General features: G+C 38.6%; 1 protein-coding gene across 2 annotated transcripts in view; it reads left to right on the top strand.

Annotated features, from left to right (window-relative positions):
* Nucleotides 1-17,452, top strand: part of EPS15L1 (epidermal growth factor receptor pathway substrate 15 like 1) — a 124,893-nt gene that overhangs the window by 66,798 nt on the left and 40,643 nt on the right. For both annotated transcript variants that reach the window (XM_036763262.1, XM_036763253.1), the window contains exons 17-21: nt 1,357-1,483; nt 2,335-2,385; nt 3,296-3,426; nt 13,203-13,263; nt 14,386-14,468. In XM_036763262.1, coding sequence (XP_036619157.1) covers nt 1,357-1,483; nt 2,335-2,385; nt 3,296-3,426; nt 13,203-13,263; nt 14,386-14,468 — 453 coding nt within the window. The remainder of the gene's footprint in view (nt 1-1,356; nt 1,484-2,334; nt 2,386-3,295; nt 3,427-13,202; nt 13,264-14,385; nt 14,469-17,452) is intronic.

A 17,452-nucleotide genomic window follows, 5' to 3' on the forward strand; every position in this document is an offset into this window, starting at 1 on the left:
TTAATCTACGATGTTACCCAGCTCTCTCATTCTTCTCTATCATTCTCTGAAAACAAATAAATCCCTTCCAAACATGGTGTGGTACAAGAGATTTATTTCCCTGACTGGGGGAAAAGTCCACTCCCATACAATAGGACTTTTTCACTTTTTTTTGCCCTGTATCCAAGAATTTTACTGGATGTTAGCCGAATGTTTTCATTATTTGGTCCTTAGCATTGTTATCCCTATACAGAATCCTTGCACTATTTGTAGCATCCAGGATTCTTGGATGGGTATATTGGGCAGATAGTCCAAGAATCTGGCTCTGGTGCCTACTTTGGTAGGCCACATTGTTGAAGACTACTGATAACTTTTCTCAGGTAAGGAAAAAATGTTCTGTACTTGGCAGAGGGTATAGCTATTGGTTAAATCCTGGAATCCCAGATTGAGGACAGTGGAGACTATTAATTTGAGGTAGGGTCTTTTATTATTAGGAGATCTGAAAAACTACATTTTAACCAACACCACTGAAAACCATAATGCTAAATAGATTTGATTTCATTGTATTGTTACCTTTGTCATAGACTTTCTTGACTGACAAAGTTTTCTCTTCACTGTCTCTTATGCTTTTATGGTCCCAGCTTTGTAATTGATAATAATCCTAAGTTTTGGTCAATTTGGATAATATTTTGGGATTGGTATACCAACCCAATGGAAGCTAAATAATTCATTATTTTTGGCAGAATTAATGTTTGTTCTGCTATAATGAAACTTCTCTGTTTTAACTAACAGTATGTCTTCATTAACCAAAATGTGGTCATTATTTCTAGATGATGCATACTTTATTACTGTCTACGTTAGAAATTAGCCTTTCATAGGGCTTAAAAAAATAAAAAGTATACATTTAAAATATAGATTTCCTTAGTTTGTGCTGGTATCTAATATGTATATTGTGATAAATTCTGATAGCTATAATTTAAAAATGTAGATTTCCCCCCCTCCCCTTAGTATTGTAACCTAGTTAGCCATTTTGCTTTAAAGTGGTGGAGAGGAGGATTTTGGAAAAACACTGTAAAATGCATAATTTAAAATGTTTTTGTAGGTAGGTTTTCCCACTAAGATTTTTTTAAAGGCATACTAGATTCTATATATGTGAAAAAGAGAAAGAAACCATCAGTTACTTGAATAACACCTTACAATTTTTCTCTTAAATTTACAGTAAGGAAGACACTTCTTTGACCTTTATTTCAGTAGCTATTCATTTTAGGATTTTAGTATTTAGAAGGGAACATGAAAATATTTTTGGAAATCTACATTTTGATTGATTTATAATTTTAAGTGATAAAAGCCTTATACTGTTTCTCCATGTAATTGTAGGATGATCCATTCAAGAATAAAGCCTTATTATTTAACAACAGTACACAAGAATTGCATACAGACCCTTTCCAAGCAGAGGATCCTTTCAAATCTGATCCATTTAAAGGAGCTGATCCCTTCAAAGGCAGTAAGTAGGGGCTAATATATTGATCAAAAGACTATATACCTTCAATGCCATATTTATGTAATAATTTTACTCTAAAATAGCCAGAATAAAGTGGAAATTATGTGAACATTCGGGTCTCAGTCTGTAGACATGCTTCACAAACCTCATTGATCTTTAGATTCATATGGCTGTTAAAGAAGTGATGCACTCTGAGTTAACACAGCAGTCTGATAAAAGTTACTACAATTGGGTTATTGCTCTCCTGACATTCTTCCTTCCTTTAGCTTAGAGTCAAAGATGGCTTTATGAGAGGGGTCTGTGAGAAAAATAGTGTGAAGTAGGGAAAGGAAAGTGATTTGTAAGCACATTCAAGTTGATGTTCAAATTTCTTTTCCTTTAAAGTTTCAGATTGCAGGTTTTTAAAAGCTTCATTTAGGGAAAGGATCAGGCAGCTGCCAAATTTAGCTCCAGCCCCCTGCTCCTAGCTCCCTCCACAATGTTGTATTAGGAGTGGGTCTGACAGCCTCACATCTTAGGCCACAGGAAGACAGGAGCTGACCTCAGAAATGAGTTCTGACTGGCTCTCTGGTCTGTCCCACCCTAGCTTGTGGCAAACAGCCTGCATGCAGCTCCTTTAATTTTACCTTTTTACTAGCAAATTCATAGTATTTGTACTTAGAAAAATTGTGCTTTTTAGTAAGAATTACTACTCCAAAGCAAAAGAAAAAAGTGTGTTTGTAGAGAATTATATCGGGGGCAAAAGGAGAGGCATTTTTCTTCCACAAATGGGGGAATTAACAAGGGGAAATGTGCGAGTAAATAATGTTTCTAGAAGTCTTGAATTTGAGGATTTCCCCCCTTTTTAAATCTAGGTGACCCCTTCCAGAATGACCCTTTCGCAGAACAACAAATGACTTCAGCAGGTAAAAGATTTTTTTCAAGGAACATTTTCATGGAATCCTCCCAGAACTGTGTAGTCTACAGAGCAAATCTTGTTCTTTGCTGAAAAAATAAATACCTCTCAGCTTCCCCTAGTAGAATGTCCAACAGAACAGTAAGTGTGTTTAGTTTCTAAAGGAAGCTGAAATTGTCATCTCCTCTCCTTTTTGCAGTTTTATGCCCCTTCTTGTCCATTTCACAGCAAGGTGAGGAGCAAAACTGCAAAGGAAGCTCCTGATAGCCAGGTGATAGTAAGTACTTGTCCATGACAGCCTGGTTCAATGTCACAGAATGTCACCCTTGGACTCGTAGCAAGGGATCCATGTCACACTTGTTCACGGGGGCCTCAGCAAATGTTGATCGTAAAAGCTAGTATTTTTGTGGTGCTTTCTGGTCTGTAAAGCCCTTTCTATACTTAACCTCATTGGATCTTCACAACAATCCTGTGAGGTAGGCAGGGCAGATACCGTTACTGCCATTTTATAAATGAGGAAACTAAGACAAATGATTTGCTTATGGTCTCATAGCTAGCACGTGTTGAACCCAAGTCTTCTGATGCCCATTCCAGGGCTCTTTCCACCATGCTGCAGAGTATCTGCGGCAAACTGCTAGTCTTATCTACGTACAAAGAATGATGTTGCTCATTTAGCGTAAAGCCCTGACATCTCTCTCCTTTCTCTGCCGTCTTCCTTTCTCCATAGCGTTGTAATTAGTATGTCTGTCCTCTAATATCCTCATTGATGCTGCCTAAATATACAAAAATTTCCTTTTAGTTGAAACTTTAAATGTACATTTTTTGAACAGTCAAGTAGAGTAGTCCAGCTATGGGTTACTGATATATTTAGCATTTATGAAATGATGTTTGTTCATTCACTTTCTATCACTAAATTTTAGATCCATTTGGAGGGGATCCTTTCAAAGAAAGTGATCCATTTCGTAGCTCTGATGATTACTTCAAGAAACAAGTCAAGAGTGATCCATTTACCTCAGACCCATTCACAAAAAACCCCTCCTCATCTTCAAAAGTAAGTGACTCTTTAAGATACATAACAGATGTATATTATATATACATATGCACAGGAATAACTGAACTCCTTTAATGCTTTGCCACAAAGACATGACAAAAGAATAGGGAATAGTTAGTGCCTTAGGAACAGTATTAAATATGAACTCCTTTTTTAGAATTGGGAGAGAGTGAATGTGGGTTGGTGGGCCCTAGAGCTGAATGTAACAGGGGATTGGGTTGCAGGATTGATGATAATGGGCCTGCCGACATACTCTACAGCAATGTCAAGGTGGCAGTTGGGCTGTGACATATTAATGACACTCTGAAACAGAATTAGGTTATAGTGGATATATGACTTGAATGCTTTTCATGATCTTAGAGAAACCCTTCATTGTTTTGTTCTCCTTGTGGAATGGGAGTCATTGATTTAATCTGTTTTTCCAAGTTAGAGGATTTTTCAGGAAATGTTTTAAAATGGTTAACATGAGGAGTACAGTGCCCTGTGTATAATAGGTGCTTACTACATGTGTTGAAGTTGTTAATAATATAGGTCTCTTATGTAGCTCTTAATACTTTACACAAGCTTTCACACATGTGGGTGGGATAAGTAGACAGTTCAAATAGTTGTTACTATTACAGAGGAGGGTGGTGCACGTCAGAGAGGTTGATAATATTATCTGTTAGATAATTACTAAGGGGCAGATCTCCTGGCGCCGCTGTGAGTTCACCATCTCCACTATATCATGTTTCTTCTCTTGTGTCCCTTCCCTCCTTATGAACTTAGAATAGTTCTCACCCGTGTCTTGTGCCGAAAGTCTAGATTCTTCAGCCTGGCATCCAAAATCTGATTCCCGTGACCCTGTCCCCGTGCAATCGTGCTTAGTTATCTGTCCTCATTTCTCCTCACTCAGTACAACAGCCGGGTTAGTGTCCTCACTTCCCCCATTTCCCGCCACTTCTGACTCTTCAAGTCCTACTTCTTTTATGAAACCAGATAACTCCCACCAGTATTGCTGTGGTACCGTCTATTGTCTGTGTCATCATTTGTGCGCTTAATTAGTTTTAGCGCTTTATTCTAAACAGACATACCCGGTATAATTTTTCAGTAAAGTGATTTTCTCTTGGTGACCTCATTAGCTCCTCTGGGTTCTGTTATCATTTTTATGTAATTGTGTGGTATATGGGGCGTTAAGGAAAGACTAGCACCTCGGATAGGAGGGCTTGCTGACGCCTTTTCAGGGCTTGTCGTCTGTCCAGTCACCTAGCTCTCACCTGTGGCTCCAAAAAGCTGTAGCGTGTGAAGGAGCCGCAACCTGGTAAAACCTTCTTTGCAGGCAGGCTGAATGAGGTTGAGGGAAACTGACAGGTGAGTTGGGGGATGTCTACCCCAAGCATGTGAAGACTTCCTCCCAGGCAGAATGAACAGATGGGAACAATTTGTTCCAATGGCCACGCAGGCACCTGAAGCATTGCAGACACCAAAGTCATCCACTATATCCTGGGTCATTGCCAGTCGTCTGAACTTGTGTCTTTCCCCTGGACTTCTGTGACTCTGGAGGAGAGAGTGAGGCTGATGACTTTGTGCAACTCTGCCTCACTTAAGGGGTGTGTGTGTGTGTGTGTGTGTGTGTGTGTGTGTGTGTGTGTAAAATTTCTGGTTATCTATATATGGTCAAAACACAAGTTGAAACAGATGAGAATCATTAAGTTTACATACTATAAATATAAAGAACATCAAGAGAGGTAACCAAAAACTCTAGCTTCTCTGCAAGTCAAACCATCACCCCATGATGTCACTGGTCTTCTTAGCAAATGAAGGACTAACAACAAGATGACTCCCAACTCTAGTATTTCTTATGAGTCTAGTACTGTGCCACCAGCTGCCTTTGATCATTTCACACCAGATGTCCCTTAGACATCCGGAACTTACCATGTTCAAAAAAAGAGTTCATTACTACCCCCTCCTCCAACCCTACATCAGTACTGTTGGAGACATCCTTCCAACCATGCAGCTGCACAAACTCCATGTCATTCTTCACTCTTCACTTATCCTCATTCCGCATATCTAGTTAGTTGCCAAATCTTGCCATCTCTACCGTCACAACATCTCTTGAATCTCTCCCCTTATATCTCTTCATGCTAACCATCACCCTAGTCCAGGCCATCTTCCCTTCTCACCTGAAGTACTGTAATAGCCTTCTGTTAGGTCTCCCTACCCCAAGCCTCTCCCCCATCCCACCCATCCTCTGCACAGCTTCCAAAGTGGTTTTCTGGAAATGTAGGTATGATGTGTCATTCTGCTACCTGATAAACACCATTTGCTCCATAGGCAAGAGCCTACCTCTAAGATCCAATAGAAACTCCATTTGGCATTGAAAGCTTTTCATAACCCGGCCCCTTCCTACCTTTCCAGTCCTATACATTATGCCCTCCAAGCGCTCTGCGGTTCAAGACATACCAGCCTAAAATGTCCTGGCCCGCTTGCCATTCCATCTGCTGCCTTTCTCTGTGCCTTTGCCCCAGGCTGGGTATATACTCCCTTCCTCATCTCTGCCTCTTGGGATGCCTAGTGTGCTTCAAGACTCAGGCTTCTCCTTCTTCCTGAAGTCTTTCCTGATTCCTTCCCAGCTGTTGGTGCACCTACCTTGTCCTCGTTTTATGTGTGTTGTGTATAGAGCTCCCCTTGCTTACTTCCTTGTCAGAATGTAAACTTCGTGATGGGAAGCGTTGTTTTTGTCTTTGTTTCCCCAGCACTTGGTCCATAAAAGTTGTTTAATAAATGCTTGTTGATTGATCACTTGGTTGATAACCACACTACAATGTTTCAGAACCCCATCGGGGCACTTCATTGGACTGGCTGCCCATTTAGACGTTGGACCAATGATACCAACTGCCCCGTAGCAGTGTTTTTGGGGGACTAGTTAACGGTGTTAGGATATGTTTGTACTGCCTCATATTCTCTAATTTGAGAAATTCTTTTATATGTGTATGCCTTGTTTCTCTAACAAGACTATAAGATTCTTTAAGGAAGGAGACTGTCTCATATGTTTCGTATTAGGTTAGCTTGTAAGCTCCTTGAGGGCAAAGGCTGTTTTTTGCCTCTTTTTGTATCCTTAGCTCTTAGCACATTGCTGGGCACATCGTAGGTGCTTAATAAATATTTGTTGAATGAATATCTTCACTCAGTGGTTGTATCAGTCAGGCAGTAACAACAATATAGATGATAATTGTCAAAATGCCTGTGTGGTTCTGTATCACAAAATATACGAGACTCTCCACATGGAAGGTAGAAGAAGTAAACCATTTATTCAGACACCGGAGAACCATATTCTGTAAGCCATCTGCCCAATCCATCACAGCAGCAAAACATTCGATACGTAATATCACAGCAGGGAGCCTCACCATCCCAAAACCTCTCTGACCCTCTGCTGGGGCCTTCCCACAAAACAATCAAAACTCACAGTACAGCTATTACACATCGGCTCTCTTTACCTTAGCTCTGTCATTAACAGCCATAACAGCTCTCTCAGCATTTCTTGTGACCCAACTTCCTTTTGCTCTCAGCAAGCTCCTCCTACCACATGTGACTTAGGCTTCCTGTGACATAAGCAAGTCACATGGCCTATTAATGGGTGGGAAAGATCTTCAAATCTAAATTGCTGTTACAGTGGTTGGCACAGAGTAGGTATAGGAGGGGAATACTTGTTGGATTGAAATTAAATAGCAGAATAAAAAACAACAGTTCAGCAAAAACAACCAACACATTGACCACATCTGACAGTATTTGTGGTATTCCACACCCATAGTCCACCACCTCTGCCAGAAAAAAAAGGAGATATATTTTCTCACTTCCTCTCAGGGACCAAGGCGTCTGGAAAACGTTGTCATTGGTGCTACTTCTTTACAACCCTTTCCCTCCTCAGCCCCCAGATTGCCTCCTGACCATAAAAATTCACAACTTTTGTTCAGGCCTCATCCTTTTTGATGCTTCCGCACATTTAACACTTCTTCTGGGTGGTCTCTCATCTCTTGCCTCAGAGAAAGCACATTCTCCTAGTTTTTCTTTTATCTCTTACCACTCTTGTCTCCACTAGTTACTTGACCTCCTATGGAGGGTATTTCCTAAGATTTTGTCTTTGACCTTTTTTCCATCTCTACACTGCTCCTTTCTTAGTTCATAACCTAGCTTCAGTTACTGCTGCTGTACAGGTGACTCACAAATCTGTTTTTCTAGGTCTGGACTCATGTTTCCACCTCTCCATTTGAGTCTCCCACCATAACCTCAGACTGAACAAACACATCCTATGTTGGGCCTGTCACTCACTATACCTTCTAAATCTGTTCCTGCTTTTGACTTTGCTTTCTAGCAGTTAGTACCATCTGCTTTCCAATGTTTCCCCCTGACTTTAAAAAACAAAATTTTTATTTTAAACATAATCAAAAACATGAACATTTAATACACAGAGAACAAAAAGAGATTTGTATATAAAACCATAAACTTCTATTAGGTACAGTTTGGCTTTTTAAAAAGTATATATTAAAGAAGGTATATATATTATTTAATGAGGTAATCACAAAATTGCCCTATTGTATTTTTTTTGTTTTCTCCTGGGCCCTTATAAAATACTTTATTGATCTTAATTTCTTTCATTTTTTGTTTGATTTTCTGGATCTCTTTAATTTCTAACTTACTTCTCATGTCCGAGTTATAACTAATTCCTGTTGTTTCTACTTGTGTAATATTTTTCTGTTTCCACTACCACCACCCTCATGTGGGTCCTTGTTACCATTAACCTTGATTGTTGAAGCAGCCTCCCAAACAAGTCTTTCTGCCTCTCTTGCCTATTGCTTCCAATTTTTCCTTATTTTGATGCTATTTTAACCTTCCTTATGTATGAGTTTAGTCTTAATGATTCGCATTTATATAGTACTTTTAAGATTCGAAAATGCTTTACGTTATTGCATTTGAGTCTCATAGTAACCTTGTGGAGGTAGGGACTGTGGGTACTATTAGCCTCATTTTACAGGTAAGGAAGCTGACTCAGAGAGGGTAATTGGTTTGGCTGTAACAAGTATAGCCAAGAATAAACGTGAGAGGTGAGATTCGGCTAAGATGGGACTTTCTAACTAGAGTCCAAAATTCTGCATACTATACCTTGCTAACTTTCTCACTCCTTTGTTCCAAATAGCCAGTGGCCTCCTATTGCCTACTAAGGAGGGAAGGGAGGAGGGAGTAAGCATTTGCTAAGTGTCTGCAGCCTTGTGCCAGGCGCTGCTCTAAGTGCTTTACAAATAGTATCTCATTTGATTCTCACAACAGCCCTGGGAGGGAGGTGCTATTGTGGCTTGCCTAAGGTCACAGAACTAACAGGTGTCTGAGGCAGGATTTGAACAACAGGGTTATTAACACTTTGCGTTGCACCACCTCACTGCCGTTAAGGCATAAGGTTCATGCTTTGCTCTGCCTTCAGTTTCTCTGCAGTTGAGTGCCGTGCTTCCTCTCTAGGCTTATTTCATATTTTGTTATTCCAAAGAGAATTTTTTGTCAGTACTGCTTTTTATATCACCTTCATTACAAATAGAGTCTTCCCCAGAAAGCCGTGCTTTGTAAAAAGAAAAACAGAAAGGAGTTCATTCTAACAAGTCTAAGATTATACACATTGGTTCATACCTACAATCCCCCTTCTCTTCAAAAGAAGGAACATGTTTTCTCCTCTCTCTGGGAGCAGAAGCTTGACCGTTTTAACTGCACAACGCTCAGTTCAGGCTTCTAGCTTTTTTGTTCTTTTCATTTCCCTTATTGTTCTTTTCTGCATTGTTCCAGTTCCACTTACTTCACTTGGTATCAGTTCATTTAAAGCTTCCCACACTTCTTTGAGTTCTTTCTGAATAGATCTTTATGGCCCAATAATATTCCATTGCAGTTTATATGCCACATTTCATTTAGCTCTAGACCCTTCTAATTGGTTCCAGTTCTTTGTTACAACAAAAAGTGCTGCTAGAAATGTTTTGGTGCATATGGGACCATTATTTTTGTCATTGGTCTCCTTGAATTACATGTGTTACAGTATGATCTTTGGGTCAAAGGGAGTGGACTTCTTAGTTACTTTCTTAGTGTACTTTGAAATGGCTTTCCATGATGGTTGGACTGTTTCTCAGCTCCACCAACGGCAAATAACTGTTCTTTCCACAGTCAACATTCACATTGATTGTTCCTATCTTTTGTCATCTTGCTAATTGGCTAGTTGTGAAGTAGTTTTGATTTTCAATTCTCTTGTTATTAGTGATTTGGAGCATGTTTTCAATTCTCTTTTATAGTTAGCAACTCTTTTGAAAACTATATTGTTTGGCCACATATTCTTTGTGGAATGGCTCTTGGTCTTAGATATTTGTTAATTTCCTATAAATTTTGGATACTTAACCCTTATCATGGCTATTTAGTATAGGAATTTCTCTCCTTTTTATCCAAGTTGAATTAATCGTTTGTACAAAAGCTTTTCAATTTGAATATTGAACTTAAGTGTTTCATCTTTAGTGACAGTTCATGAAGTCCTACTCCAAAGCCTCATTATGATTTGGAGGATTCTCAGAGTCAATGCCAGTGGAATTTAATCTTTAGCAGGTTCCACCATGCAGGGAAGGTTTCTAACTTGGACCTGGTAATAGATTGTTTTCTGACAATCACAGTAAGCTCATCACCTGACTGTTTATTTATTTTGCTATGGCAGCCCATGAAACAGAAAAAAAAGAATGGCTCTCAGCCCTGTGCAGCCGCCTTCTGCTTCATAGGATCACAGATCTGGAGCTCGAATAGATAATAGTTGTCACTGAGTTCAACCCCTTCATCTTACACTTGAGGAAAGTAAGGCATGGAGAGGTTAAATCTTTCCCAGAATCACATAGATAGTAAGCACTTAAGGGCAAGTTTTCCTGACTTTTAGTTCAGCACTCTGCATGCCACTGCATGCTCCATGTTGCTCAGTGATAGTCAAGAGTTGTGGGAAAAGGGGCAGAGAGGGCTAAGAATTACAGTTTCTAGATTGTTAGTAAACTTTAATCTGTCTATTGATACTCAAATGTGGGGTCTTGGTCCAGTAAATAGTGAGGAAACCTATTTCTGGAAGAGCTAAATTGGATCAGTCTTCACATTCTCACCATAAATGAAGCTAAAAGAAAGAAGCTGCAACTCAAAGGGAGGAGGATGGCTCACAAGTACTTGTTGGTGAGTGAAGGAAAGGAGTTGTGAGAGTGGGCTTTGTCATATGTCCAGAGGCAACTGTGTACATTATTTAATGGAATTTTTCGTCATCAAATATTGTGTTCTAAGGTTAAGTATTTGTAAAGAGATCACCAGGAGAATAATTGGAGCTTGTGCACTAACATTAGTTGCCAAGGACAAAGTGGTAGAGAAATTCTACAAAGAACTTGATATGACTTGATAAATCAAATCAACATAACACTCTGGTACTTGGTGACTTCAGAGCAAAGAAGGGAAAAGGTGATGATAAGAAGAAATAAATGGGAAAGCAAGGTTCAGGAAAAAGGAATGAGGGAGGCCCAAGACTTCGGAAGCCTCATCCTTCTCCATCATGAATGCTGTCTTTTTTATAAAAAAGAATTGGTAGGTGTTGGACAAGGCAAGTGCCAAACAACACCATGAAGAATGAAATAGAGGCAGATAAGATTTCTTACTGATGGAGGAGTTATCCCTGAGAGTTGGTTGTCTGTGGGTAATTAAACCACTGGCTTATTAAATTTAAGACTGGAAAAAATGACAAATTTTGAATATGTTAGAGATATGATATGCAAGGTGTGTTAAAGAGTGGAATATTCCAAAGGCATGGAAAAACTCCTGGAATTATTAATACTGACAAAGGTGATTAAGAGAACATCATTAGCTGTTGACTTATCTGCCTACTCTCTTGTCTATGCAAAATCTTTATGAGAATTGTCCATATATGAATTGAAGTCATCTTTGACATGAGGGTATTAATAGGAAATAAATGTGTTTTCACAAGTGTTGTGCAACCATGGACCACATCTTTACCATTTCACAATTAACTGAAAGAGAATATGAGATCCTAGTGGGTTTACTATTTGTTTATTAGGAAAAGCATTTGGTACTGTAGAGCAAAATGTTACCTTCCAGCCTTTTAACAAGATGTTTCCCATCCATAAGCAGAATCATTCAAGGTTTCTTGGAAGAAATAAGCCTACTTGATGACCATGAGGCTTCTGTATGAGCTGTAAGAAGAGAAATTGGGCTGGTCATATGGAAAGAATGTTGGATGACAGATGAGATAGGCAGAATGTTCTACTGGTGTTCCTACAGTTTTGGAAGAAAGTGAAGAAGGCCTCCTGGACCCAAGGGTGGATCCCTTGGGGCTAGCTTTTTGGAGGATGTGTTAGAATCGGACGGGAATGACAGGCATGGATAGGTTGTGATCTGTGTTGTTGGGAAGTCCTGAAGTGATGAGTTCACAAATGCATTTGAGTAGTTGAGCATCTTTTGGGATTATTTCTTTCCATTCATTATTTGATTAAGAAACTCTCCCTCGTAGCTGTGGACCTGACCTGATTCTCTCCTGACTTTTGGTGGTATGACCTAACATTTAAGTCCTGTATCCACTTTAAGCTTGTTGTGATATATGTAAGCTAGTGGACTAAACCTCACTTCTGTCAAACTGTTTTCTAGGTTTCCTAACTGTTCTCAAAGATTTCTTCAAGAAATTTACATTCTTAGATTCATTTGTTTCTAAGTCTCTTTTTTAATCTAATCTGTTTCACTGATCTTTTTATTTTACTTTACTTTATTTTATTTTATTGTGAGGCAGTTAGGATTAAGTGACTTGCCCAGGGTCACACAGCTAGTCAGTGTCAAGTGTCTGAGGCTGGTTTTGAACTCAGGTCCTCCCAACTCCAGGACCGGTGCTCTCTCCACTCTGCCACCTAGCTGCCACCACCATATTACATTTTTGACATAGGCTTCACTCTAACAAAACAGACTGCTGTCTTTTCTTGTCCCTGTGACTTTATTTTTGCCATTCCCCAGATGCCTGGGAATGTCTTCCATCTATTTCTTTGCCTGCAGAATTCCTATACCTCTTTTTATCAGCCAACTTAAATGCCACCTCCTATGTTAAGCCTTCTCTGAGCCCCTGTTGGTAATGGTACTCACATTAACACATGATTTCTGCAAATTTCTGATATTCTTATCATATGCTACAAGGTGTCTCAAAAGTGTTTTGGGATATCCTGTATATTTTATTCTAGTTATTTGTGTTTCATTCCATCAACAGGCATTTATTAAGTATCTACTATGTTTAAGCACTGTGCTGAGCTGTGGAGATATGAAGAAAGGCCAAAAAAAGGGTCTCTGCTTTAAGGAGTACACATTCTAATGAAGGAGACAACATGCAAACAACTGTGTGCAATGAAGATCTAGATAGAATGGCAACACTAGCATTAACAGGGACCTGAAAAGAATTTTTGCAGAAGAAGGGATTTCAGCTAGGAAATTCCAGGCATAGGGGACAGTCAGTGAAAATGCCCAGTATTGGGATTTGTAGTTTTTGTCTTTTACCCCTTTATACTAGACTTTATGTTCCATGAGGACATTGTTAATGTCTTATCTAAACTTTGTATCTTGCATGTGTTTTATACACAGTAGGCACTTAATAAATGTTCAGTAGATAAGTGTTTTGTGTCTTTTGCATAATTATCAAATAGAAGTCTTTAATCTCTATGCATGTAGAGTCACTAATTGCATTTCATTTTTCCTTTTGCATCATTTAGCCTGACCCCTTTGAAGTCAGTGATCCATTTTCATCTTCCAGTATCTCTTCAAAAGGAACAGGTAAGAGGGAAATCTCCTTTCTTTCCTATTCCTTTAAAAAAATATAAGTGGCTTATAATGCTAACCAGTGCGTTCATATGTATGAATTGGAGGTTTTTAAAAAAAAGTATTTCTTTTATTCTCTTACTTCAGTAACATCTTGTTATCAGTGTTTTGTGTCTGTAAAAATTGTGAAAGTTGAGAGCAACTCTACCCAATTTCTCTTAAGATCCTTGCTAGAGAGTTAGCTTAATGTTAGTATCATCTATCTGATTATACCCGTCAATGAGATACAGTAGCTTTGAAAAAGAAAATATACTATTGGGAATATGATTTTGATGATAAGATTTTTTTTTTTCTTGTGCTTCAGGCACCCACCAATTGTTGGGCCAGCCAGGCTTCTTCTCTTAGGTCAGTTCCATTTCTACAGAAAGTTCAGAGCTTGATTGATGAGATGTTTGCGTTGTTATTGGTGAAGGGCTTGGACTGATACAGCCTTATAGTGTGAAAATGGCAGAATATAATTAAACTGTCAGTGTGCTGAGAATGAAAAGGATTCTGTAGAAACTCCTCTTTACTTTTGGGAGCATAGCTGAGCAGCTAGGCCAGATTTGTTTATAAAGGGAGATAAGCATGTGTGGGAACATCACTAGCATATTATTCACGACCAGTCACGACCAAGCCAAGAGACCTAAAAGGCATTAAACAACTTTCAGGCCAAATGTTATGGATAAAAGTTTGTCCTTGAAATGTTACCTCTCTCTTTTCCCCTTTTCCCCCAACATGGTTTGTATTTTTCAGCATAATCAGTTAAGTTTTTGCAGAAAATATGCGTAATTTCTTTTGATTAAATACATATATGACTTGTTTGAAATGCAGATGTTTTCTCAGAGTTGTGTAGAATCTTATGGTATAGCTGGAAGCCATGTTCAAGGAGTGACTGGTGAATTAACTAACGTAGGAATTTTCAGAGACTATTATTGAGGAATTACTTTCTGATTTGCTATAAGGAACACATAAATATAACTAGGTTCCAATTATCTTTCTTTGTGGGTTATTTAGGGTGGAAAGCTTGTGATTTTTAGTATTTCTTAGAAGAAATGTTACAGATATACAAAATTGTTTTCTTGGTACAACTTACAGATCCCTTTGGAACCTTAGACCCCTTTGGAAGTGGTGCCTTCAGTAGTAGTGAGGGCTTTGCGGACTTCAGCCAGATGTCAAAGGTAAACTCAGCTCAGTGGAGCGTCCTCCGTTTTCTAAAATGGTTGTGCTCTTTCGTTGATTTTATGGTGTGGGACACAATTACATAATTTTTAATTATACATTTCTCTAAAAGTCAAAATCTTGTCAATAATGCGTATCCAATGTTGAGAGAAACTGGACTAGACAGGACCACTGCAAGTTATTTTTTCCTCTAACCAAAATTATAATATACCTGAAGCACCCCAGATGGAAAGGTTCTCTAGCCTTTTATTCACAGATGAGGTAGTTGTTGGTTTTGGTGAGACAGTTTGCAAAGGGCATGGGAATGCTGGTATTGCTAGTCAACAAACTATGCTATAGCAGACTAGTTAGTTCCTTCCTCTGAGCATTAGTTTTTTCTTCTGTAAAGTAGAAATATCAGTACTTGTGAGGAAATTCCTTTGTTACCTACAAAACAGTCCAGTAAAATTGAGTTGTTATTGTTACTACTAATGAAGCTGAATGTGGAAGTTCCACAGCCACCCTTATTGGCTCATCCTAGCCTCTGCAAGCTGCTCTATACTCCAGCAAACATTCATTTGGTGTAAGGCAGTGTACAAAGCCGTGTGCTTTCATGTGGGAGAGGCCATAAGTATTCCTGGTATACCATTCCTGGTATTCACAGAGCTGTTATTTAGACCATATTATATAGACCAGTTTTTATAACTAAAGAGAAACTCTAAAGAATTGGGCTTCACATATTCAGTTTCTATCAGGATCTGTTTGAATAAATTATTCATTAGTTCTACAAAAATCCCAAATTTAGTGATAAAATTTGTAAATACTGATGCATGATGCTTCTTTCTAAGACTGTCAACCTGACTGACAGTTGTCATGGTAACCATTTATTCTCTTCTTAGCCCCTCTCCATTGTGCAGAAGTCCACATGAAATACTGCATTCAGACTTATTTGTTCCTGTACTAAATCATGTTAGATATCGGAACAAAAATCTTGTGGCTAACAGCAGAAGTATGATTTTTGACCTATTATTTCCAAAAAAGCCTGCAGTTCTTTAGATAAGCAAACAACCTGAAATAGGTTGTCTGGCAGAAAGTCATCCTTAATGAAGAAAAATAAAATTGATTTTTGTACGAGTTGGCAGAGGAGATAGAGAAACAGAAAGATATACCTTAGGTCTTTTCCAAATATGAAGAAATAAGAATCTTTTATCCTGAAATTGAAATTGTTCTGTAGATTTCAAGTTTAGGAAAATCCAAGAGGCAGACAGAGCAAAGAAATAAACTTTTTTTCCCTTTAAACCTTGATATCTTTGGTTGTCTTTTCCCAGAGTCAGATATCCATTTTATAAGCAGGTTGCAGTTAGATACACTAGCACCCCAGATTTCCTTATTGGAGTGGGGAGTAGAGGGTGTTCTGAGATCCTTTCTAACTCTATTGGATCCTAGAATGTGTATGCTCTGAGGAGGGAAGAGCAAACTAGAAATTTATTCTTGGCATCTTTAAAATTTTTATTGAGGTTATTTTTTTTTGAAGGAAGAAGGCAAGGCAATTTGGGTTAAGTGACTTGCCCATGGTCACACAGCTAGTAAGTGTCAAGTGTCTGATGTTGAATTTGAACTCAGGTCCTCCTGACTCCAGGGCTGGTGCTCTATTCATTGCGCCACCTAGCTGCCCCAGTGTTATTTTTTAACCTCTGTCTCTTCCCTTGTGATGGATCTTCCTTCGAAAGACTCTCCTCTCTAATACAAAAGTAGAGTTAAGCAAAACAATGAGTGCATTGGCCATGCCTGATATGTAGTCAGCTTCTAACGTGGAAAGTGGTCACTGTTACAGAGAAACAATCAGTTTCAATATAAATCATAAAGTTCTTTCTGAGTAAATTATAACTTTTTCCTTGCAAGGTTTGGATTTAAGAACTTCTGCCACTTGGTGGCAGCAGTTTCAAAAGAAGCAGGCTTTTAAAAAATGTTCTTTTCCAAGTGCGGTAGCTCTGTATGGAGTGTCCCCACTGTGACTGTAGAATCATAGAGATTTAGAGCTGAAAGAAACCTTAGTAAGCATCTAGTCTGACCTCTTCATTTGACATTGAGATGAAGAAATTGGGACCCAAAGAGGTGTTAAGTGACTTGTCCATGGGCACAGTTAGAAGGTTTTTGAGGGAAAAGTCCTGTTATTTCGAAAGTTCAAGTGTGAGATGTTATAGAAAGGAGTTCCTTTAAGGGATCTGAAGTCAGACTTAGGTAACCACTAAGATTCCTTCCTCTGATTCTCTCGATTTCCATTCCAATTTCTATTCCATTCTTTTTACTTTACCAAGTTAACTGTTTTAGGTATAAGAAATGAGTTTGCAAAAATGACCTATTTTCATTTTTTGAAGTTCTAACTTTAGTCACATTTCAGACCTTCTATTTCTCTCTGTGTGCTTGTTTTTCACAATAGTAATCAGAGAACAAATATGCATTTGTGATTTTTAGAAAAAGTCACACTTCCTGTTCAAACGTGGGATTGTGTTCAACTTAGAAAAGTTGGACAGTTAAATGGAAAATTTAATTTCCAACATGATGATGTTTTGTTTCCAGTATTCTGTTAACTCCTAATTGCATGATAGTCGAAGCCTCACCTTTCATGTTGTAGCCATGGGCTTTTGCTCCTTATTTTCTTTATTCAGTTCGTTTACTTATTAAACACCTGTTATGTGCAAGGCTTAGTCCTGGGCATGAAAAGATGAAAACATAGAAAAACAATTTAGAAGCTGAAAGAGACCTCAGAAACCATCTAGTCAAACCCTTCACTGAAGAAGAATTCCTTCTCTGATATCCCCAGCAAATGGGTATTTAGCTTGAATATCTCCAGTGAGGCGGAACCCATTACTTCCAAAGGCAGCCCATAACACTTTTGAATAGTTCTAATTTCAGTAAATTTTTCTTCACATTAAGCCTAAATTTGCCTTTTTGCAACTTCTACCCATTGCTTCCAGTTCAGCTCAGTGGGGCCTAGCAGAAC

This window comes from Trichosurus vulpecula, chromosome 1 (assembly GCF_011100635.1).
Source record: "Trichosurus vulpecula isolate mTriVul1 chromosome 1, mTriVul1.pri, whole genome shotgun sequence".
Classification (NCBI taxonomy): Eukaryota; Metazoa; Chordata; class Mammalia; order Diprotodontia; family Phalangeridae; genus Trichosurus; species Trichosurus vulpecula.